Below are 26125 nucleotides of genomic sequence, written 5' to 3'. Positions count from 1 at the left end.
TCCCCACTTCGGTTCCGCTAGCTTAACGTCAAACGTGCTAAATATTATATTTTACTTCATCTAACAATTTGTCTTTGATTCAAATTGATTTTATGATTTATGCTATTGTCTCTGAATCGATTTACTCGTCTCTGTATTAAAGCGTCCGCTAAAACTCGCATGGTTTACGTGGAGTCCATAGCTCATCCCTGGTTATGGTATGGAATCCTCAGGGTATGCATTGCGTTTATGCATCTATGAAGTGCACGCCACTGGTTACAACCCCGTGCCTCGGAGAGCACGTTAAATCGTCAGTCCCGGTCATTACCTACAACAAATATTATCACAACCCAAGCACGCCAATCCGTCATAGAGCAGTGTGGCAGAGTCCAAGCTTTATATCCCCTCTTTAACAGGATAAAGGCCCGGCCTTGTTGTAGGCCGTTTAAATAGAATGACTTTTACATGTTAGCCCTTGACTACCTGATGGTACCTAAGTGAAAAGTGATGATCCAATCTAAGATGGAAGCTGTAAGGAAGATAAAAAATCCACACTCCTTTCTGTTTCTATACGACATGGTACCGGAACGCTAATTCGCTTGGTAACTAGTAACGACCAGATCCAATCAAGAAAACCTCAATCGGCACAGCCGGGGATCAAACCCAGGCCATCCGTCTTGTAAATACACCGCGCATACCACTGCGCCACGGAGGCCGTTAAATAATGTTACACGAGTCAATAAACCCACACGCACTATTTAGTTCTACTCATACTATTCCTCAATACAGACAATAGTAATATTGGTCAAATTTATAAAATGTATGGCAAATATTCTTAAAAAAAAAAAAGACGAGAGTCCTACCTCGCGAGTTTTAGCGAGTGAGAGGTAAAGGCGTCCCATAGTTAAAATACAATCTTAGTGTTAATTCTCATATTTAACATTAGCGTAATTGATAAATATAATTAAATAATTAAAATTATATTACGATTCATCACCAATTTCACAGCGAGTCGGAACCGCTTTTTCTCTTCTGACCGGCTCTGAAAAAAATTTGTTAAGTAAATAAATAAAATTTATAGAGGTTGACCAGTTCATTAATCTATGTATTATATAAAAAATAATCCATATATCCCTTGGTCACGCCATCACACGTGAAAGGCTGGACCAATTTCACAATTTTTTTTGGGTGTGTTTGTTATTGTCAGGAGAAGGTTCCTATGACAGAAAAAAAATAAAAAATTAAGAGTAGTTGAGAGTTTACATGAAGTTTTACGCGGACGAAGTCGCGGGTTAAATAATAATTGAACATTTCGTACGTGTTGCCATGGTTACTTGTGACACCTGTCACAATATCACAATCAAAACCAGAATTCACAATTTATCGAAAATTTACAATCTCGCGAGACACATTACAAACAAACACAAGACAAAATAACGGTATTTACATTTTTACGGTGACATACACAACTGTGTGTAAAATTTATATTAATATTATAAAGCTGAAGAGTTAGTTTGTTTGTTTGAAAGCGCTATTCTCAGAAACTACTGGTCCGATTTGAAAAATTCTTTCAGTGCCCATATACCGAGGAAGGCTATAGGCTATATATTATCTCCGTATTCCTACGCTACGGAACCACTCTAGTGAAACCGCGCGGCGTCAGGTATTAACAAAATAAAACCAGCATTGGGCTATCTCAGAAATAAACAAAAGAGTTGAAACAGAACAACACCCACAAAGTCGGTTACCTCCATCGCCTGAGACAGACGATTTAACTGCAGACGCGTCGGAGAGTTTGATGCCTTGCTTCAACACCATTGTACCACCCTGAAACAAATACAATAACAAATATTCATATATTTGAAACTAGCGGACGCACGCGACTTAGACCTCTTTAATCCAGCCCTTACAGTAGTATGGCTGTAAAAATGGAGTATCTTCTCACGTTTTCCCAACATTTCCCTTCACTGCTCGGCTCTTATTGATTGTAGCGTGATGAAAAGTACACTGTAACCTGCCCAGGAGAATGAAGAATAGTTCAATCCGTCGAGTAGTTTTTGTTTTGATTTAATGTTAATTGTTTATGTGACGTCATGAAACAATAAAATATAGACCATCATGGCCGACAACGTTTTGACTCGTATTGTCAAAAAATATTGAAAATTTAAAATTTTCATGCATTCACATCTCAAAATATTATAATTTTTTTTTCAATCTAGCAGAACGATATTGTACAATTTAAAACCAAGTGTAAACTAGCCTATTTTGGTCGTATTTCTAAGATAAGGCAAATAAAATTCTTTGAATGAATAATTTAAGACTAAGTTACATACCTTCATTTCAACCAGGCCCTGCTTAGCCATCGCCTCAACTTCTGCTTTGGTCATAACTATTTTCTGCACCTTCACAACTTTTTTGCCTATTTGCATCTCACAGAGTTCTGCTGGCATCGCTACAAAATATAAAACAGTTTGTCAGTAAGGCAGATAAGTCACTATTCGAGATATATTATAATTACATATACAGGGTGCTCGGGAGTATTTCCCATAACTCTAGGGTTATATTCTTTAACAAAAATTAATTCAAAATGTTCAAGTAACATGTGTTCTAAAATTAATATTTTCGGGATAAATAATATTTCTTTAGTAAATACTAAATAGATCTTAAAGTGTGGGATACATTTTAAGATCTATTTAAGATCTATCTAATTTTAAGATCTATTAAACGCATCCTATAATTAAGATGTAGCCAAGTTTGACGTAATTTTAAATGCAAGGATAGATGAAGGCGTGTGTTACATGAAAAATCGGATTTATTTGAATTACTTTGTATGAAAAAATAAAAAGTATTTACTTTTCAGTTAAAAAATATTAGTTATAGAGTTCGGCTCCTTTATGTGGATTCGTCAACACCTTGAAGTTATGGGAGATACTCCCGATCACCCTGTATAGATATCGGAGATGTGATAGCCTAGTGGATATGACCTCTGCTTTTGATTTGGAGGGTGTAGGTTCAAATCAGGTCCAGGGCATGCATCTAACTTTTCAATTATGTTGCATTTTAAGAAATTAAATATCACATGTCTCAAATGGTGAAGGAAAAACATCGTGCGAAAACCTACATACCTGAGAATTTTTTTTATTCTCTACATGTGTGAAGTCTGCCAATCCGCATTTTGCCAGCGTGGTGTACTACGGCCTAGCCCCTCTCATTCTGAGAGGAGACTCGTACTCAGATCTAATCAAAAATGAGGAGATCCGCAGGCGAAGGCCACGTAGTTCGAAGAGCGAGATTAGGGTCCCAAGGTGCTGGAATGGCGACCCCGCACCGGAAAGCGCAGTCGGTCGACCCCCCACTAGGTGGACCAAATACATCAAGCGGGTTTCAGGGAGCCGCTGGATGGTGGCGGCTCGAGACCGTTTTATTTGAAAGTTTATGCAAGAGGCCTATGTCCAGCTGTGAATGTCCATCGGCTGATAATGACTGAGTAATAAAACAACTTAATTAGTAGAATAAATCTTACTTCTCGGCAGGGGCATCGCTTTCACTCCTGGTGGTAACGCTTTTACAGGAACCTATAAATAAAAATAAGCTTTGTAATAGAATCAGGAGATCCTCATCTATACTAGTGTATTCTAGAGTACTCTAGAGTGTCTCTAGAGTATAGAGAGGTAACAATCGTGGTATTGTAAGGGTAATCTCTGGATTAACTAAAGCGATTTCAAAATTGTTATACCATTAGAAAGGCACGTTGTTTGTGAGAATCATAGGCTATATTTTATCCCTGTACTCTCAAAGAAACGTGAACTACGTTCATTCGTTCAACATTAGTTTCCAATAGGTCACATAATCATTCAAATGTCATTCTCAAACATTTTTACATTTTTGAAGCATTCAGATGTGGGTGACGTCGCTTGGATTTGAATAAATATTTGAATAAATACTTTATATTTTATTCTAAATACAAACTTAATTAAAAATGTATTTTTTAAATATAAGGTAAGGAGGGCAAACATTTTAATAATTGAATTATTGAATGATTGCTGCATTGATATATTATGGTGGTGTTAAATGTTAAGCCATGATACCTCAGTGGATATGTCTCTGCCTTCGATTCAGAGGGCGTAGGTTGCAATCCAGTCCGGGTAACTTTTCAGTTATATGCATTTTTAAAAATTAAATATCACTTGTCTTAAACGGTGAAGGAAAAACATCGTAAGGAAACCTGCATACCTGAGAATTTTCTCAATTCTCTATGTGTGTGAAAGTCTGCCAATCTGTCTACATTAGGCCAGCATTGTGGACTATTAGCCCTTTCATCCTCAGAGGATCGTGCTCAACAGTGAGCCATTGAAGGGTTGTTAATGATGATGATGAAGAAATGTTATTTGTCTGAGATTTTAGCCTCTAACCTTTTTCAAAGTTTGTCCTGAAGGTGATACCATTACATTTGTGGATGTGTTGGTCGGCTCTGGAGTCTTAGACACACTCTGAAATTTATATTAAAAACAAAAAAATAGTTTATTTCCATTAGGCTTTAGTTTACAATCACTTTCGAAATGTTAAACGTTTAACCGTAACCTAGAACAGATTAAGGGTTAGATATATGCCATGGAGGATAGCTTTGCAAATCTACTCGTATTAGAGAGTAATAGCAATGTATTGTTACATCTCAAAGGAATTAGGCAGTGTTGTGTGCTCCAAGGAGGCTTGCTTTCTTCATATTATAAACAATTTTTACAAAACCTTGAAAAATTATACAATAGAAATTATAAACTTTCCTCATTAATCAATCTATCTATTGAAACACATTTTCGAAAACCACATGAAAATGCGTTCAGCAGTTTTGAGTTTATCGTCAATATGCTTTTATAGTATGTATAGATATCGCTCAAAAGATTTTTTTTTTCATATACAAGACCAATAAAACCATACCAAGTTTAACCCGTTTTAACCTCAACAGGGATCTTGTCAATGTACACCAACAAAGTTATTTGTAACTGACACAAAATTATCTTGACAAACGAAAATCTTTATTGAAAATATTTAAACAATGACTTAAGCCAATTTTAGTTTTCAATGTATAAGATTTATTTACCTGTTCAACATCAGTAACACTACTTGTGTCATTGCTGTCAATTTCTTCTTTTTCTGGACTTGTTACTTCTTCTTTCTTCACTACCAAAGTCTCTTCCTCTTTCTTAATTTTTGCAGGCCTATACAAAAGTGTAAAAAAGGCCAATTAAAAGTCATCATTAATCCATATTCGGCTCGTATGTTGAGCATGAGTCTCCTTTCAGGATGAGAGGGGTTTCAGAGGGGGAGGGATTGTCAGACTTCACACACCTAGAGAATTAAGAATATTCTCAGGTATGCAGGTTTCCTGTTTGAGACACGTGATATTTAATTTCTTAATGCACACAAAGTTGAAGGTGCATGCCCCGGACCGGACTCAAACCTACGCCCTCCGAATAGAAGTATGAGGTCATATCCACTGGGCTGTCATGTCACTTTTATTCTATTAAAAGTCATATAATTTGACAAAATTATCAACAATAATGTATCGCTCTATAATGACAGATCTTTGTGATAATGACAGTAAATGCAGTGTTGCCACACAGCAAGTTTATTAGTTCCATTTATTAACTTGAACTCTTATAATTATGTTGCACTATACATTATAACCCTGCTGGTGTATTGGGAGTCGAGGGTTAACTTGTCATTCAATAAATAAATAACAACTAAGAATTACTTCTGGACGGGAGATATGCTCCGATCCTCGAAAGAAAAATGGTCCAAAGAGGTCATGCAATGGTACCCCAGAGATGGAAAGAGGAGCCAAGGACGATCACATAAAAGATGGGAGGATGACCTGCCGAAAGGATGGCGAGGAAAGGCTAGAGGTCGAGTAGAGTGGCAAAGTCTGGAGGAGGTCTATGTCGAAGGACAATCTGACTGCTCTGGTGTATAAATTAAGTAATAGTATTAAGTACATCCTACATCCTCACAAACTTGGACAAAATATTGAAAAAACAATGTAATTAAAATTTTGTTACAATAATGCATGCTGTCTGCAAAAATGACGATATGTTAACTCTAAGTTAAGTGAACAGTACGTTCTTTTTTGGAGAAATAAATATCTTTAAACTGAAGTACGAGAGCCGTGATAGCCCAGTGGATATGACCTCTGCCTCCGATTTCGGAGGGGGTGGGTTCGAATCCGGTCCGGGGCATGCACCTCCAACTTTTCAGTTGTGTGCATTTAAAGAAATTAAATATCATGTGTCTCAATCGGTGAAGGAAAACATCGTGAGGAAACCTGCACACTAAAGAATTTCTTAATTCTCTGCGTGTGTGAAGTCTGCCAATCCGCATTCCGCAGTCCCCTCTCATTTTGAGAGGAGACTCGAGCTCAACAGTGAGCCGTATATGGGTTGATAATGATGATGATGATGATGATTAAGTATATCATATGTATTCAACAGTCAGAGAATAAAGGCTATTTTTATTTTATTTTATTTATTTTAAGGATTACTTACACCTGTTTGTTGTCTTTCCGCGGTCGGCCGCGTTTTCGTGGCGGGTTGGCTGGAGTCGCGGGCGGAGTTTTGGCCGGAGTCACTTTCACCACCTGACTTGGGCGACGTCCTCTGCGAATCTAAAAGCAATCTTTAATTTTTTTAACCGACTTCGAAAAGGAGGTTCTCAATTCGATGCGTATATTTTTTTATGTCTGTTACCAATTCATTCATTTATTAATCAATTTTGAAAATTCTTTTTGTTTGCAAGAGTATACTTTCAGATTGGTCCCATTTATTTTTTTCCATAGATTCCCATAGATTTTCATGAAAATCGATTTAGTAATTTTGTGTTTAAATCAAAATAACTGAAATACGTAAATGAAATTGCCCATACTGTGACGCTTTCGGTCACTATGCTCTATAGCTTGGCAACTTCGTTCGTAACATTTCCGATGTTACAAGGGGGGTTGGGGGGCGTCTAGCGATGAATGAAAAACCCGCGACTTCCACACGCACGATTTCATAGCCTCGCCGTCTTTTTCCCTGTCGCCCTCATATCATGGGAGTGTTAAAATTTTCGTTCAATTGAAAAATTAAACCGACTTCCAAAGATGCATTACTCTAAAAATCAAAAAATAGCATCATACCTATGTCCTTTATATTGATCGGTTTGAAGACGGTGCCAAATAACAAAATAAACTTTAAGAGCCTATTCGGCACAGAACCGCCTTCAAACCGATCAATAGAAAGTTTTTTTTTTAAGTCGTTAATAAACGAATTTTCATCTGACCTCAGTGCTTTTATCAGGTTCGCAATAGTCCTCATCGTCTTCAGTTGTTTCATCGTCATCCGACAACTCTTGCGTCACTTCCCGTATCATCTTCGCATAGTCTTTGATTTTAGATGGCCGAGTTGACCGACGGACTCCATCCTCTGTGTTGGCTTTTTCAGTGGCAGCGCCATTTTTCACTATACTCTACAATAATTTATTCATAATTAGCCTATAATTTTAACAGTGATGGTCACTTTTGTGAGATATAAGCCGACAATTTTGTTTCAATAGGAATCGTTTTATATAGCAAACTCGTGTAAGGATTACACTATTCTGTAACAATGTATTTATAATTCGCTAGTGCGATATTCGAAATCACCTCCATCTTTCTCTCTGTCTAACACGATACTACAGAATAAGGAAGATGTTACAGAATAGCACTACAGATGTTAATGACCTGGACCTGGATTTAATGTGATTATAAAAATTGTCTATAGTATTGATGTTTCATAGTTGTATAATAGTGTTTGTCAGTTAAAAAGTTCCGTAAAAATGTCTTTTTGTAGTTGAATGGCGTAAACACAAAAACTTCTAGTTTAGTTAAAGATATATATACCAAATCTAAGCATGTTTTCCTCAGAAAATTATATACAATTTTGTTTGTGAATTTGGGTTCAATACTGGTAATCCTACAATTGGTCCGAAAGCGGGATTGATGGCTTAATGTGTTGTCCCAACTCTAGGCTGAGAATTCTTAGTGACATTGTAATTGACAAGTAATAAGCCAATTACAATAAAATTGCCTGTAAACCGTAATACCTTTGCCCTTTCCCCATGGGAAAGAATAAAGAAAAAAAATCAATAAAATTGAGTTTCGTGCTACATGTTGTTCTATTTATAGGCCATGGTTTTACACTTAACACTAGGTTGGCTGTCTATTTGGTTTTTCAAATACAAATATAAAAAAAAAGTTTCAATAGTTGATTTTGAATTTTGAATTTAATGAGAATTAACCAACCTTTGGAGTTTCCTTTGCTTTATCCTTTTCACTAATTTTCTCCTTTTCCTTTTCTTTGAAATCTTTTTCGTTATTATCTTTATCCTTCTCTTTCTCCTTATCTTTTTCTTTATCTTTCTCCTCTTTAGAATTGCCGTTATTTTTGATTTCCTTAGTCTCTTTTGGCTCTTTGTTCTCTTTGGTTAGAACACGTTTTTCTAATTGCTTCTTCTCTAGAGGGAAAGATTTATTTAATATTTTCTTGTCCTCGGCGCTTCTGTAAAATTCAAATTTTACATTTCAATACAAACACAATTAACCTAAATAAGATTATTAATTTATTAGCAAGAATTAAAAAAAAAAAATGAGAAATTATAATGTACCTATAATTATTTGTTTCATAAAATATTTGTTATACTGTTAATAATAAATGAGTACCTGTTTACTAAAGGCAATAATTTCTAAAAGAAATCTCTGCATGACGTACTCCAATATTTAATTTAAAATCTTTGATTTTACCTAAACTATCACCATAAAAACACTGAATAGTGTAAACTGACGTTTCAAAAGTGCTTGTAAACTAAGCCTCATCATCATCATCATCATCATCATCATCATCATCATCATCATAATCATAATCATCATCATCAGTTGATAGACGTCCACTGCTGGATATAGGCCTCTTGCATGGACTGCCAAGCACAACAGTCTCGAGCCGCCAGTATCAAGCTCCCCTTGATATTCTCAGTCCACCTACTGGGGGGTCGACCAACACTGCGCTTTCCGATGCGGAGTCGCCATTCCAGCACCTTGGGACCCCATTGCCACTTCAGTTTCGTGATTGATTAATTATTAGCCTTACGCATAAACTAAGTCTATTTGTACAAAATAAATATTGACTTAATAAAATATATAACTGACCTTAATTTAGGTGTAGATGTTTGGAACTGTGGCCGTTTGCTTTTTGACGACTCCAAAACTTTGTTAGGCGTTTTATTTGTCTCTGTATTACGACTGTTCGTCTGAAAACATTTCATAAACAATAATTAGCTTGGAGTATTATGCTCTTAAGAAACAATCATCATCACTATCAGGCTATTTCATGGCCAGGCCCAGGTTTTTCTCTTTATAGTAGACTAGCGGACGCCCGCGACTTCGTTCGCGTGGAAATCAATGTTAATTTACAACCCCTATTTGACCACTTTAGGGGTTGAATTTTAAAAATTCATAAATCACATTACATTTCGTAATTTTTTTCATGATTAATACACAACATTTTATAACTTTAACTTTAAAAAAATAGAGTCGAATTGAGAACCTCCTCCTTTTTTTGAAGTCAGTTAAAAAATTACGACTTTCCATACAAACTTTCAACCCCTGTTTTGTTTCCCCTGTTCTCTTTTTATTTTAGGGATAAAAAGTAGCCTATGTTCGGCTCCAAGGTAATAGTACCTTGGAGTATCCTAATACCAAAATTCATCTCGATCAGTTCAGCCGTTTGGCCGAGAAAAGGTAACAGACATATAGACCGACAGACTTATTTTCGCATTTATAATATTAGTATAGATGGGATGTGGACTTACACCCAAGTAACTCTAACTCAAGTTGGCGAGCGGTTGGTAATATTTGAATCCATAAAAAACAATCAGATGTTATGACAATGGCTGGGACCTTACGTAAAACCTTACAAATATATTCCTTCTATTTCATGTATTCACTATGCGGATGTCAGGTACATTGAGTGAAAGAGAGAAAACCTCCGGAGCATTGTTTTTGAGTATTAAAACTAAAAAGTAATATTTCTTGATGATTTTTTTTGCAACTTGTCTTGTTAATTAAACTAAATATCAATATTATGAGTAAATCTATCAACAGACAATTAAATATCTTACTCTTTTAAGATCTTGCAGTTCCTTTTCTAGCAAGCGCAGGGACTTGTCGCTGGCTCCGCCACTGTTGCTGCTCTCCACTTTAGTGACGGGCTTAGCTTTTCTTATTATAACTGGAAAATATATATGTTTGATTATTTCAATGTTATTCAAGCAATACATCAGAGATTTTGGATAACACTAGCAGACCCGGTTAAGCTTAACTTTCCTACCCCTATAACCTACCTTACCCTTACCCAAACGTTAAAACCTATACCCCTAATCTACCCCATATCTTTCGAGTTGGGTCAAACTGTGCAAATTTGAATAAAATTGTTAAGGTACTTTAGAAGTCCAGTAAGGACAAACAACGTGACACATGAGTTATACATATTAAGATTATATTATTTATTTATTTATAATATATCAATTATAAATATTTACTAGTTGAAATTTTTCATTATTAATATGAAAAATAGATAATATATTCTCATCTACTGAATATACACATAAAACTTCATCAAAATTGGTCAAGCCCTTTCAGAGGATTATGGTAACTAACATTGCAGATACATGAATTATATATATATATGTGTGATTAAAGACTAGATTGTAGAACGAGACACTAAGTCATTTTATATAAAAACTTTTGAGAATTTCTTTAAATTCTCAAGAATTTTCCAAGATCAAATTGCAACAACATACAAAATTACCTGCATCACCCGCTGGAGATGGTGGTGCCTTGCGTTTTATTTCCTCGGCTTTCCGTAATATATTTGATGTCTGTTAACAGAGAATAAAGATTTAAAAATTATACTATTTAATATTTTGTAATACAAAAGTGTTTATAGTAGTAGAGAGAGTATAGAAGTACAACAAACATGCTTATTTCTGCATAGGGACGATGACAGTTTTTAAGTTGTATATAATTTAGGAGTATGCTAATATTAAAGCAATTTTCTAACAGTAACAGTGTATCTGCTATAGTTACTTTCAGAGCTAAGTGTCATATTTGCGGCGCTGCCACGGATCCCCGAAAAATGCCCATACAAAATGGCACGAATCATGACGTCGTTGATCATAATGATCGTTAGATTTGTATGTGTCGCGTTTAATGTAAAGAAAATGTATAAATTTTCATCTAATTACGATAATTTTTTTCTTAATTACCCGAATGTAATCAATGGTAAAAATCAATATATTCAAACCTAGTCATCATCCCCATTACATGCACATGTAACAAGCCTAACCCTTGAAAATCAGAGCGGGTCAAAATCCATAAGTAATTTTCAATATTATTTGAGAAAAATGGCGTCTTATGTTTTTAAATATTTTAAAAACTCTTTACAAAAACTAAAGAAATAAGATAAGTATTGTAAGTTTACGTAATTGTTGTTAGTGTTAAATTATAAAATACAAATAATGAAAAAAGTTTGTATATGCGGTTGTCAAGGGGACGCGTGATGTTAGTTTTTTATGGGTTGCACCGGCTTCACACGTCACTTGTAAAGACTCTGATTACTTAGTGTTAACATAAAATATGCTCACCTGATTATCGACGGGTTTGCTGACAATTTTGATGTTGTCAGTTGTTGTAGTGGTGACGGCAGGTTTTGACGGCACTTTTTCTTGAGGTTTGGGCACATTCTTCGATATGATCGCCAAAGTATCCACCGTCTGCAGCTCTGTGTATGTCGCTTCGCTCTCGCTTTCTAAAACACAAACAAATTGCATTCACATTACTAATTCGCACAGCAAACAAAATCTTTTGATGTGAAACATCTTTAGCCGCACGTAAAACCGATTTCTGGATTTCTGTACGCTATATGATGGTATATATATATGTAAAAAGAAAACCTCTTTAGTATTATTTCTTTTAGGTATTTTACTTTTTTTCATGACATTGTCACATTTAAAATATTCGACATATTATTGACAAAATATTGAAATTTTAATTAAAATATAAAGTATTAAAACCTAATGTAAGTAATGGGTTTGAATGTTGTTTTTATATTTTATTTATAGGTAAGATTTAGTTTAATTTAATTATTTAATGTAAACTTAATACTGTAAATAAAAATTATATTTTATTTATAGAAACGCAAGCAAGCCTTTTACTATCACATTCATGTGATATAATTATCATTATATATATACAGTCTATATGCATTAGTGTGTACGGTGTGGCAACGCGTCGCCATGCGCAATGGACTGTGCGATTCTCTCCCATTCGCTCCGGCGTTAAGCCATCCCTCTCGCTGTTGTTTTGTAAAGTGTTGTTTAACTTTTACAAAACAATGTCGATGTTTCACATCTGCCAGGCATCCCGTGACGACTAAAATTTTTTTTAATAAAAAAATTAAACTGACTTCAAAATCACAACAAACTAAAAAGTGAAAAATAACAACGTATGTGCTACTTTCTGACCACTTTGAAGACGGTGCCGAAGTTTGTTGCTGAAATCTCATTGGGTTGCACTAGCTAATGGGGTAAAGTTGCCACAGCATTTAAATAGTCAAATCTATATGCACTTTGAATACTTACAAATCTACCTTATACCTACTTAATTATTATATTGTTAACATACCTTCAGAGTTAGTGACATCCATTTTTTCCTCTGTATCATCTTTAACTTCAGTAACCTGAAAAATTTATTTTTAATATTTTAAAGTTAAGTACGGATATTTTTATAATTTGTACATAAACAAAGTTTCATGATCACGAATTTTTTCTTTTTTTTTTTAACTCAAAAATAACAAAGTTATCGTTGTCTAAAGTTATTTACTTTTAAACAGAATTTGAGGGTCACCCTATCGCCGTAATCAGCTGGTATATTAGCGGGCGGCCGCGCCGAGGGCCGTTGACCTTTGTGCATTTATTTCCTTTTCGTTTGATACCTATCTATTATTTTTTATAATTAAAGGACGTCAGGAAGTGCCGCCAGCAGTTGCGCAGTTTTTTTGGTAATAATGTGTCCATTATTTTGTTATTTGTGAGTCATAAATTGAAAAAAAAAAATTACATAAAATGTACCGAATTGTTTGTAGATTTATGTTCTATTAATTATACAGAACCACGAAAAAAAATATCCGCACTAAAAACCGAATCACCCTGTATAAATTTGTTTTTTTAACTAATTAAGTTTTAAACTTACGAGGTAATTATCTGGTTTCTTGATCTCTATTATCATATCATCGCCTTCTTCTTTAACTGCAAAAAATAAGTTATTGCATAAATTTTTTGAAGCACCCAGTGTATACAAATATTATATAAAGATTTAATGTTAGCGAGTATTTGAGGTTGTAAACGGTAATCTCTAGATTTACTAAGCCGATTTTGAGAAAGAAAGTCACGTTATTTACACATGTCATACACGGTATTATAGGCTAATTAGCGCAAGTGCTGTGTCAACCTATATTTGTATAAAAAATGTTTTAAGCTCAATAAAAGATCATCATCAGTGATTCCTTTTTTTTTTACTTAATGACATTTATTTACTTATTAATCGAATTAATAAGGGAGAGAGAGATATTTTAGAATTTCAACAAATTTATTAAATAAGTTATATATTACTGTTAATTCCAGTATCGTCGTCTTCATTTTCATCCATTTCCAATGAAGACTCATCATCTAATTCCTGCAATAAAAAAATAAGCGTGCTTTAGACCACACCACTGAAGAAAAACTCATTTTAAAAATCATAACATGAATAGTTTATAAAACTAATAAACACGCTTGGCACGCTTGATGGGGGTGCATTTCAAATAGCCTGTCCGCCATATTGAATTTAAGTCACGTGACTATTTTTTTCGTATTCCTGATAGCAAACCCTTTCGTTTGATATCCATATCATGGGGGTCGATGTCAAACAGCCAGTCCGCCATCTTGGGGAGGCCGCCGTTTTGGATTTGTAATGACGTTTCTTAGCTAGTCATGTATTGACATCAGAACTCGAAGAGCGTGTGCAAAATTTCATCCTAATAGAAGACCGGGAAGTGGGTCTAATTAAGATTCCAAGATTATCTTACATACATACTTAGGTTGTTGAAGTGTAGAAAAAGGATTGTTTCAGTTCTATAAGAACGTCATCTATTGGGGGTTTAAAATAATAAACACTGTTTCACTATGCATGTATTTCAGATAGCATGGGTGCGGTGACAGTCGCCTGTATGAAGTTCATAATACGTACTATTATCGTGAATCGCGACAAACTTTCAAGAGTGAAAGGAACTGTCACCCGCACCATTTTACATGAAACAAACTGTGGATGGTACGGTGACAGTCGCCTGTATGACGGTCAGAATACGTACTATTATCGTGAATCGCGGCAAACTTAAGAGTTAAAACATAGTAGTTTCAGACGGATATGACGGAAACAAGACGCGCCACCGCTTCTTGTTTCTTGACTCTGACTTGAGTGGAAAAGGGGAGTGTTTGTTAACAGTCAAATGATCCTTTAACCCTACACACATATTTAGGTCATTCTCTGCCATTCTAGGGTCTTATTTTGGTTACAGTTTGATTTGTTAATTTAGTTGTCCTGACAAATGTTGTGAGTGGAACCTTTGTTCGACATTGGTTTTCTTGTTTTTGTAATCCACTTCTGACTGCTAAAAATAATTAATTTATACTCACATTTTGCAGTTCATCATCATGTACTATCATCATATGGTTGTCGAGCTTTTCTTGTGTAGTAAAAATAAGCTCACAGTAATCGCACATGAACTCAACACCTGCAAATACAAAATATAACCAGATTACTTAAAAAATACTGGAAAAAATAATGTAATCATCAAAACTGCAAAGAATGTAGTCAAACTATCAAATGTCAATTTTTTTTTGCATTATAGCTTTGAAGTTTGTGTATATATCCAGTCCTGAACTAAATATTTTTTACTAAATAATTTATTTACTAAATAATTTGACCTATTAATGTATAAGCGGTATAATATAGTCCATCAACAATAATTGTCCATTAGTTGGTTATAAGTCAAATCATGGCATGCTTTAATAAAGCGAAGGCAACCTCACCAAAACTTTTGATAGAGTCCAGCAAAAAAATTGAATCAATCATTCAAAACATTTGTTTCTACTCCCATTTTTTAATCTACCTCAATATAAAAACCTAGATCCATATCACAAAGTTCTTAAAGCTTGTTTGGTAAATATTATTTATCATGTTTTGTATGCCACTACACCTAATTAGCGATTGTAGCACTCATGCTTAACCTCCAATTCACCGAGCGAGTAAAAATAAAGACGAGACCTACATGTAATTCCTACGATTTTCCTCGCAATGTTTACATACCATTGACATGCGACTTGATGTGAGTAGTGACTGCCTCGACATCTTCAAACTTCTCCTGGCAGAGCGGGCACGTGAGGTTCTGCGTGGCGTGTATCGCCGAGTGATATATGAGGTCGTCCTGCGAGTCGAACACGTCCTCGCACTGCTCGCAGCGGTACTGCTCTTGCTGGCCGTTCGCTCCCGACGTTCGGGCCTGCTCCCGATGCTTTAGACGGAAGTGTCTGTCAAAAAAATATTTCATTGTCAACTTTGTCACCAAAAGAATGATGTAAGTGCACCATACCTATTGCAGCCTATCAAAAAAAAAAGTAATAAAAGAGCCGTGATAGCCCAGTGCATATGATCTCTGCCTCTGATTCAGGAGAGTGTAAGTTAGAATTCAGTCCGGGACATGCACCGCAAATTTTTCAGTTATGAGCTTTTTAAGAAATTAAATAACACATGGCTCAAACAGGTAAAACATCGTGAAGAAACATGCACATCTAAGAATTTTCTTAATTATCTGCGTGTGTGAAGTCTGCCAATCCGCATTGGGCTAGCAAGGTGGCCTAACCCCTCTCATTCTGAGAGGAGACTCTACCTCAGCAGTAAACCAAAATATGGGTTAATAATAATGATCAAAAAAATTACAAATAATTCCCGCATAGAGTTTAGATGTGACCGTCACTCACCCAATCCAACCTTTTTAAAACTGAACTGTCTTTTAATTTGGTAGCTGAGTAAAAGAGTGTTTGTAAAGAAGTCACTATGACAGAAAATAACATTGAGCCAGGGCCTTCATTGGATCTAATGAGACATATCATATTGATACGACCCTACCAACCTATGGTCAGTCATGTGTAGTCACTAATACTACGTTTTATTGGCATGTAGGCCTGTCTAAGTGATTAGTTGACTATTACGAATCATATGAAGTACAATTCTATCACGCCTCAATAGCTTAACGGTAAGAGCGGTTGGACTCATCACTGAGGGGTGGTGGTTATGAATTGCCCCATTGGTCTATAATTATCGTACCCACTCCTAGCTAGCTATGGCAAATATTCTTTTATTTGCCATATCTTTTGTAATATGACCAATATTCCCATTCCCTTCCAACTAGTCAGGAAAGACTGGAGGCTAGCTAGGAGTGGGTACGATAATTACGAAAAAAAGAAAATTATGGTGAAACTCACCTGGTGTAATGATGAGATTTAGTGAAGCTCTTCTCACAATACTTGCACGGGTACGGTCTCTCACCCACGTGTGATCTCACATGTCGCGCTAACTTAGATATTGATCCAAAACCTACAAAATAAACATTATATCAGTATATAGTTTATTAAAATCACAGTACGTATTCACCCCATAATGCATTGTAGATTATGTGGTGAAATGTACTGTGAGAAGTATAATGTTAGTAATTTGCGCATGTTCATAGCTCGTTTTACATTGGAGGGGAGGGGGGCATTTGTGGACTCACGCTCGGGACAGTATTCACAGCACAGCGTTGCTTCCTTGTTGTGGACAACGTCTACATGCCTTTGCAGTGCTGATTTTTCGTGGAACCTGAAAAGAGTAATGTTTTCGTTACAACAGGTCGATCTACCCTCATGGAATTTTTTTTTAATTAAAAAATATCTTCTAATATCTACATTCTATACATTACAAGGTGGTCAGATGTGATGGCATTGCAATATATTTATAATCATAAATAATTTAGTCTCTGTTGTAGGACAGTGGGTCCTGGTGGAATGGCCGCAACAGCATAAAGAAACAGAGTTTGAATCCTACAAAATTTTTAATATTACTTAAATTTTCTAATATTTTTAAATTATAATTACACTGTTCAACAAATATAATATTACCTATTAAACAAAAAAAAAATAACATTTATTAATTATTAATAAATGTTATTTTTATCTTAAGGAGATTCTTCGCAAAAAACACCAATTCACAATAACCAAAACCTTGTCAACTAATTCTCACTTTTTGTCACACTGTGTGCAAGCATATGGCTTCTGGAGGCGAATGTGCTTCTTCTGATGCATATCCAGCTGTTCGTTAGAGAGGAATGTGGCCGGGCAGTTTGGACACAGCAGTTGAGGTATATCCGGATGTATCATCTGAAACATTATACAAGAATATATACAGCGTAAACTCCTTCTAACGAATCTTATGGGTCTGAGTATTTTATTTGCTTTGTTATATGGAGGGAATAAAGAAAAATAACCAAAGGAGATCGCGCACTAACCTATATATTGCTTACTAGTTAATTTCAATCATATATTATTTACCAAGTTTTGTTACAATGCTTTTGTCTTAGGACAAAAACCGACAACAATTGGTATTTGGTTAAGGTTGCACAAGGCAGATCCAAGTTTGTTAAGAGTTCCTTCTCCACCTTCTCAGAGGAGATGCCCTTAGAGAGTTGTTCCGCTCATCTCTTCTGTTTCTGCCTTCGGGCCCCATCAGGAGATTCTGCTGCGCTCGCCCAAAACCCCTGGTGACGTCTCTGAGGTATCATTAAGGATAAAAGAAACTCACCTTCTCGTGACGTTTCAGAAGAATCAATCGCTTGAACTTTTTACCGCACGCTACACATTCGAAAGGCATGTCCATAGAATGTCGTACCGCGTGCGCCGCTAAATCGTATTTTGTGAAGAATTTACTGAAAAGGAAAATATCGTTAGGATAGTTTTGATTTTTTAAATAAAATAAATAAACCTTTTATTTTAAATTTTGATTTTTTTGGTTGGATGTAATAAGACAGGCGTATGATAGGGGTGTTTATCATTTACTTTATTAATTACTAGCGGACGCCCGCGACTTCGTCCGCGTTCGCGTAATTTAGTTATTCACAAATCCTTCGTGAACCATGAATTTTCCGGGATAAAAAGTAGCCTATGTGTTAATTCAGACTATAATCTATCTCTACTTCAAATTTCAGGTGATTCGGTTCAGTAGCAGAGTCGTGAAAGAGTAGCAAACATTCATACCATTAAAATCATCAAAGGTTTTCGCAAATCTCGGGAATCCATGGATTATGGAAATCTATGTCCATTCCATATTTCAGCCAAATCGCTTCAGTAGTAATGGCGTTAAAGAGTAACAAACATCCAAACAAACTTTCGTGTTTATAATTTTTATTACTGTGTTTTAAGTTCTATCAGTTCTATCTATTTCAAAAATCAGTAGACAGTGCCTAGTTGGTGCAGTGAATAGCCTATGTGGCTTCCGATCACAAAGTCGAGTAGGTTCGAGTCCTAGGACGAGATTTCTTCTCAAAAATAATTAGCAAAAATTCTCAGCTTTTTGTTTGTGATGGGTTACATCCTTGTGTCTCACAAGATGTCTGTGCCAGTTATGATCATTAATAACTTATAGTGTGTTAAGAATTTAAAATTATCCCTAAGCTAAGCTGGCAGGGCTGAGTATTTGTTCTAAAATAATTTATTAAAAGATGCCATCTCGTAATGTATTCAATATAAAACCAAACCATATCACAAAGCTATTAATTCCTACAGGTTGTTTGGTAATGTTCATTACCACACAGGTAAACCGTGCTACATTACATTTTTTTCAATTAATAAATAGTTCCATGGCTAGAAAAATGAAATTTCCATTATAAGAGACAATGTACAAATGTATGCCACGGCACATAATTAGCAATTGTAGTACTCGTGCTACAACCTCCTTCATTACACAATAGTGGTATAAATAACTATTTATTACTCTCCTATAAGGAGATATAAGATCTTGTAGTGGGTCGTTAAAATAGGCTGATGATAAAAATATTTTAGAGTTTGAGTTACAAGTTTAAACTTACGCATCACACTGGCTACAAGCGACGTCCCTGGTCCTGTGCTTCTGCATTTTGTGCAAGTTGAGCAACTGCTGCAGTGGATACGTGCAGTTGCACTCGTCGCACGGGAAGCAGCCCTCTTCTATCTTCTCTGAATCCTTGTCCTCAACATTTGAGGCATCTAAACAGAATAATCTTTACGTATACGAGACACGTGATAGCCCAGTGGATATGACCTCTACCTCCGTTTCCGGAGGGTGTGGGTTTGAATCCAGTCTGGGGAATGCATCTCCAACTTTCCAGTTATGTGCATTTTAAGAAATATCATATTACGTGTCTCAAACGGTGAAGGAAAAACATCGTGAGGAAACCGGCATACCTGAGAATTAAGAAGCTGGTTGGTGGACTATTGGTCTAGCTCTCTCCATTCTGTGAAGAGACTCAAGCTCAGCAGTGAGACAAATATGGGTTGATAATGATGATACGAGACACTGCCGCATTCGAGACTGACATCCTATAAACTGGGGTAAGAGGTATATTCATCCATCTTCATAATCTTTTTGTCAGTCGCGTCCGTAGGTGGTACCAAAGTTTGTATACACATGATTCTTGGATAGAGTTAAATGAGTGTCATTTTTCTCCTAAATTGAATAGAAGCAGGCGTTACTTTAAGGAACTTTATTATGAATAGTGAATTATTCAATTTATTTTGCTATTCTCCGTTAAAAATCGACGAATTCAAGCGAAAATGTCGTCCGATAAATCAGTGTTAGCAGTAGGTTTTCATGTTACAGAAGTTTTTGTCTTTGTAGTGGTACATAATGTGTACAGACACAGACAGGCGCATTTGCGTTTGTGAGTGGTTGCTAAGCAACAATTTATGAGTAAACAGATTTCAATGAGACATGCAATCGCCTGTATCACTCTAAATTACATTATCTATACCAAATACTCGTAACATACACACATTGCAACAGCAAAATTGAAAATATTATAGTTTTAACAATTTTAAGCACTCTTTACTTCACAAGAAAGTAAAAGAATTGAATGTCGACAACGCCATCTATTGGTCTGAAACTTGAGTTATGAATTTTAACTTTTGTCTTACATGCTTACAATTTTATCCTAAGAACCTCAAGAGACAAAACTTTTCATCAAATCAAACAAATTTGTTTGTGGTTTTTGTCAAACATTGCCTAATTATGTAATATTACAAACAAGTCTGTCGAACACATTTTCATTTGCCTTAAAAAGCCTTAAACTATTTTATACTGATGCACACACATAAGCTGGGAGACATCTGTACAAATTATTTCATTGTATATAAAATACAGATTTTCACTTTATTATATATTTATTATACCTATTCATGCAAAATTACTTACTTATTATATGCACTGAAAATAAAAAAATATATTAGCATGCATAAAGACATGATCGATTGATTCAAATTATAGTAAAGTTATTTATAAATACAACTTCTATAAATATACAAACAAATTAGCACAAACACAGAGATATAATAAGCTTTTCCACACTATTATTTGAATCAAAAAAATAATATAATAACACTATTCTTACATATATAACATAAAATAAGGACATAGCTATGAACACACGCATCTTCTAAATACATTATTTGGAAATGCAACTTAGGAAAATAAAAATCCAACTAGTCACTGAGTTACCTTGACCTCTTGCGTTCTCTTTGGCTTTGGTGTCTTTGCTAGTTACTACTTTGATACATTTTGTATCTTCATCGTCACCAATCTAAAAAATATATGATTACATTTAAAACATCGGCAATATAAAACACACTTGAAATCTTTGTAATTCTACATGTAATTTACATATATATGTATACTAGCAAACATCAGCGACTTCGTCCGCCTTTAGAGCTCCATAATCCGGCCCTCTTCCAAATCCGTTCTTGGCAGAAGTCTACTAGCTGTAAACTACCTCCCTGCCAAGTCACACCTTTGTACGTTGAGTGGCTTTCGAGATTTTGTGATAAATAACCTTTCGCATTTATATATTAAGATGAAATCAATATATATAAAACAAAGTAGAATTAAATTAAACACCATTTATAACACTAAAATGGCTAAACCAATTTTTATAATCTTTAATTTGTTGGATTTATCTCTAGCTTAAAAAAATTATATAATATTAATAAAGCAAAATTGTTGTATATAAGTTATTCACTTCAAAGTACCCAAATAAAGTCATATTCTATATCTCTTATCTATAAATGTAATATACCCAGTAATACTTTATTAACATTAGTTTATATTGAACATGTTAAGGAGTGAATATTATGTGCATTTATATGTCATCAAAAAATTTGTTTTAAAGGAAATACAATCAAAATAATAATGAACAAGTCATAGTTTTATAACACATAGATAGTGTGTAGTTCCAGGATACATAAGCCATTTTATGTGCCCCAAAATTGAAGCCTTTGATGCATTGCTATGCTTCGAAAGGCACGCTTGTGTGTGTGTAGGCGAGTGAAATTAGCTTAGCTTACACTCAGATAGTCACAGAAGTGGCTTAGGATTTACGATTGGAGTGAAAAATAAAATTGATAGGTTTATTGCGGGTTTACTAGCTGACGCCGTGCGGTTTCAAACGCGGTTTCTGTTACTGCAAGAATACATATTGTACACATATTTTTTCATTAAAACTACCAAAATTGGAACTATATTACCTTCACATTATATACGTTTCCATCTTCTTCGTCACTGTCAGAGATGTCATGAGATGTGACTTGAATGGTGGCACCACCTTCGACTACTGTTTTAACAGTGTCCGGCTCACTTAGGGTACGGAATATCTAAAAATAAGCTTTCAATAACTAAATATATAGGTTGTCACTTTATTTAAAAACATCTTTACTGATTGTACAAAAATCAGAAGAGCAGATTTGTTTGATAAAACAATTTACAACTTAAAAGATGTAATGTAGGAGAATAGATATTAAATATGACACTTAAAATCAAGTGGTAACCTTATTGGACAATTATTATCAGGGGGTATATTTGTTATAGGACACACTGAAGTCGGGAACATGGCTAGAACAGAAAATTATGGAAAACATGGCTTGGTTCACTACCTTCAAAATTTTATCTGACTCGCCATGAATATCCCACACACAACATTTAAGCAGTATGTTTATGAATAAATATTTTAATCCTAGAATTAATAAACAATGCTTATAGGAAATAACAAACATAAGAAACTTACTTTTGATAGAGCAACTGGCCAAGAGACAGCCGCAAGAGGAGTTCCATTGTGCACATACTGATGGATAGATTCATCAGCTTGTCGGACTATGTGTTTATATTCATAGAACAAATTCATATAGAATTTGCAGCGGTCACATATGAAAGTTGGTTTTTTATCTGATGGAAGTACCTGTCAAAATAGAAAAGACAAAATATTGTTTCAATTTTCTTAACCACTAGGTGGCGCTGCATAAAATATGTCATCAAAACCAGCGGAATCAATAAGGTGGACATTTTTATTAGAATCGAATTGTATTGTTTCCTTGTTATTAATGGTAATAATGCATGTTATTTGCCACATACAGTTTTCGGCGCCATTACGTTTGTTGGACAGATCGCGATGGCAGAGATATAGGTGGCGTCCATTCTACATAATTTTATTTTAAGTAATAGGTACCTACAATAACGTAAAATAAACACATACCTCAATTGACACGTTTGTTAAGATTTTTAATGGAAGTGTAACTGTAGTTTTTGATTTGGCTTTATCATACAAAGTTCCCAAGGGTCTGTTTTGCACTAGGCAAAATCGACATATTTTCACAATACCCAAAGTCTCCTTTCTGCTTTCCATTTTTATGATTTGAAATCAAAACACTTTGCAAAAAACACTGCACAAAAAATTAAATTAATATTCAACATAACCTCTCATTATTCATTAGAAACACAACGAACGAAATGGGAAAAATGTATTTCACAAATTGGACGCCAGAGAGAAACTCGAAGTCAAAAGCGATAACAGCGCCACTACTCAAAAGAGCGCCATGGCGCCACCAAACGCCTGTGTTTGAGGATGCAAGCAACCGACGCTAGACTACTAGCGCGCATAGCGGAGAGTAGGCACAACAAAACGTCAATAAAGGCACAGAATATGAAATTGAAAAGTACTGTATAATTTATTTATTTCATTTCTAAGAAAATAGTTAAATGATTTTCAAGAGTTTAACTCAAATTAGGTATTTAAATAAATTACTAAAAAGATAAATAAAAATATTTCAATTTTAATTTCCGTTAATGAATGGCCGTCAATTATTTATCTAACAATAGATGGCGTAAGAAGATTTTTTAGAGTTGGTACATGGTGAAGTTTTAGTTCGTACCCAAAGGGTAAAATGGGGCTATTACTACTTCGCTGTTCGATTCTGTCTGTCTGTCTCATGAACAGTGGAAATTTTCACAGATACCTTTGTATTTTTATTGCCGCTCTAAAAACAAATGCTTATTAAAAAACACAGAATAAAGAATGATCCAGAATGAGTCTGTACAAGCAGCGTGATGAAAACGATGAAACCCTTAAAAAACAAATGCCATGCGTTCCCTTGACATATTTACCGCAACAAACTTTTTGTATATGCGGTAAATAATTAGTAGGTATTTCAAAATTTAACAATAACAACAATTACGTAAATTGATATAATAATCAATACTTAATTACCAATTAAAATACTCCATCTTTGTCTTGAATAATAAGTAAGTGTTAAAAATTACTGATGCGACGCTTCGTGTCGTACTGACTTGAGAATGTATTCGTTTTTGAATTTAGTATTTGGAACGGCTACGACACCGTCGTTTTCCGTGCTCTCTATCTGCCTATTATTCTTTAATCTGTCCTAAAAAAACAGAAAAATAAATATTTAGGGGCTCCCATACAATAAATACTAATAAAATTTCGTCCTTATAGAAAAATATCGCACTCGTTTCCGATATATCGATAATTCGAATACCTCCTTTACGCTGCGGCTACTGACGCGATTTTGCTGAAATTTGGAATGGAAATAGGTTTTACTCTGGATTAACACATAGGCTACTTTAATCCCGGAAAAATTCATAATTCTCGCGGGAATTGTGAAAAGCTGATTTCCACGGGACGAAGTCGCGGGCATACGCTAGTTAATAATAATGCAGAATGCTCACGCCTGTTTAGTTATTATAAGCAATGTCGTACATATTCAAGTAAAAGATTTTTTGTATTCATAGAAACGCCGCCCGAATATTGTTTTTAATGATACATGGTCGTAAATGTACCTATCCCAGTTATTTCTTTTCAACAGTTCCTTAATCTGGGTAGGTAGATTAATCACCAATTTGAGGGTATTTATGTAAATACACATAATCGGTCCGAACGCGAGCGGTCCGCCGCCACTACAGACTACCGCAAGGCAGATTAAGGTCGCCATTGACGGTCAATTATTCCCACGTTTCTGAAAAGCAAACGGCAGTACCTACACGGCATACTATACAAGTCATGTACGCAGTGGCTAACACACGATCAATTATAGTCGTGGGTGCTACAGAAACGTGAGGATAATTGACCGTTTGTGGCTAGCATTATAGGGTACAGACCGCAATATTTTGACTGGAAACCACGCGGTAGGTACCTACCATAGATTTATGCTTGATATAGTACCTACACGGCATATGCCGAGCTGAACACCCTTTTTTTTAAAGGTTACTGACAGACATGCTGTTTTTAGGGTACTGTTTGTAACTTTTCTAATAAAAATTTAAATCTGAATAAAATTTTCTTTCTTTATTTTTTTTATTTAAGAGTAGGTACAGATGTAGGTAGAGTGCGCGATAAGTTTGCGCGTGACCATAATCGGAAATAATAATAATTCAATCCAGAAGTTAGCTTCTGTGGTTTCGGACGACGTCCTGGCTTATGAAATACTAGCAGCTTCCCCGCGGTGCAGGCTCAACCGTGGAGTTCCCGTTCCTACAGAAGAGAATACAGAGAAAAATATAGCATAAGAAACTCACACATGTCATGGCTTTCTAGTGGCAAAAAAAAATCTAAATCGGTTCAGTTGACCTAGAGATTATCCCTTTAACCTTACAAGTCACTAACATTAGCGCTTTAAAAAATTAGCAAAGACTCTTCTTTTTTCAAAATACAACACACTATAAAAAAAAAAACATTTATTTCAAGGCTTAGTTTACAAGCACTTTTGAAAGAAATTCTCAGTAAAAATTCCAGACCCAGAGTTCAGGAGTTGAGAAATTGGTAACTGTTACTTGTACATAACATAAGTTTTTTGTGCTGTTGCCTAGTGTTGCCTTTGCCCCCGTGCCTTGGGGATCACGTAAAACAGTTGGTAAAAGGTGGTTAAAAACTGCATAGACATACCTCTTAATTCAACATTTTATTTTTTTAATCAAGCCTCAATAGCTCAACGCTATAGGGGCTGGACTCATCATTACAGGTTGTGGTTCATTCCCCGCCTGCTTTACAATTTGTTGTACCTACCCACTCCTTACACAGTCTTTTCCGACTAGTTGGAGGGGAACAGAAATATTTAAAATTATGGCCAATATTCTTTTTAAAAAATTATGATTTCGGGGTCACCTCTTGACCTGTTTCACCGTCTCAATACGGAGCTTGCCGGGGTGCTATTTACGCCACTGCACAAGTGAATGTCCTTAGCTTATCACTCATTGGGACAAATGTACCTACATCTCATCAATTAATTCTCGGATTAAACAATTTTATCAATAATTTATGTTGATAAGCTGATTACCTACTGTTTGTAAAGAAATTACAGAACACCTAATCACAGTGTCGATACTAGTTCACTTAGTAGATGTGATCAAATAAGTGCATAATATTTA

General features: G+C 35.2%; 1 protein-coding gene across 3 annotated transcripts; it reads right to left on the bottom strand.

Moving 5' to 3' along the window:
- Positions 1 to 437: 437 nt before the first annotated feature.
- Positions 438 to 23274, bottom strand: LOC112053764 (zinc finger protein 717). 3 transcript variants are annotated; one of them, XM_024093314.2, is made up of 27 exons: positions 22941 to 23274; positions 22476 to 22646; positions 21940 to 22065; positions 20918 to 20999; positions 19254 to 19410; positions 17972 to 18095; positions 17414 to 17550; positions 16908 to 16993; positions 16621 to 16732; positions 15446 to 15666; positions 14773 to 14870; positions 13711 to 13774; positions 13292 to 13347; positions 12725 to 12779; positions 11686 to 11849; positions 10851 to 10920; positions 10162 to 10271; positions 9191 to 9291; positions 8291 to 8546; positions 7291 to 7476; positions 6519 to 6637; positions 5078 to 5195; positions 4392 to 4469; positions 3503 to 3554; positions 2313 to 2431; positions 1716 to 1806; positions 438 to 1021 (listed from the first exon to the last, which is right to left on the bottom strand). In XM_024093314.2, coding segments are annotated over exons 1-27 (3105 nt in total). In that variant the 5' UTR covers positions 23091 to 23274; the 3' UTR covers positions 438 to 1019. The 3 variants fall into 3 exon arrangements, with proteins under 3 accessions (XP_023949082.2, XP_023949081.2, XP_023949083.2); XM_024093313.2 differs by having other exon boundaries at positions 1728 to 1806; positions 22941 to 23273; XM_024093315.2 differs by lacking the exons at positions 16908 to 16993; positions 17414 to 17550; positions 17972 to 18095; positions 19254 to 19410 and having other exon boundaries at positions 1728 to 1806; positions 22941 to 23271.
- Between the last annotated feature and the right edge of the window lie 2851 nt (positions 23275 to 26125).

Source organism: Bicyclus anynana, chromosome 4 (assembly GCF_947172395.1).
Source record: "Bicyclus anynana chromosome 4, ilBicAnyn1.1, whole genome shotgun sequence".
In the NCBI taxonomy this organism is placed as follows: Eukaryota; Metazoa; Arthropoda; class Insecta; order Lepidoptera; family Nymphalidae; genus Bicyclus; species Bicyclus anynana.
The sequence above is the reverse complement of the archived record's forward strand: the minus strand, read 5'-3'. Positions and strand labels throughout refer to the sequence as shown.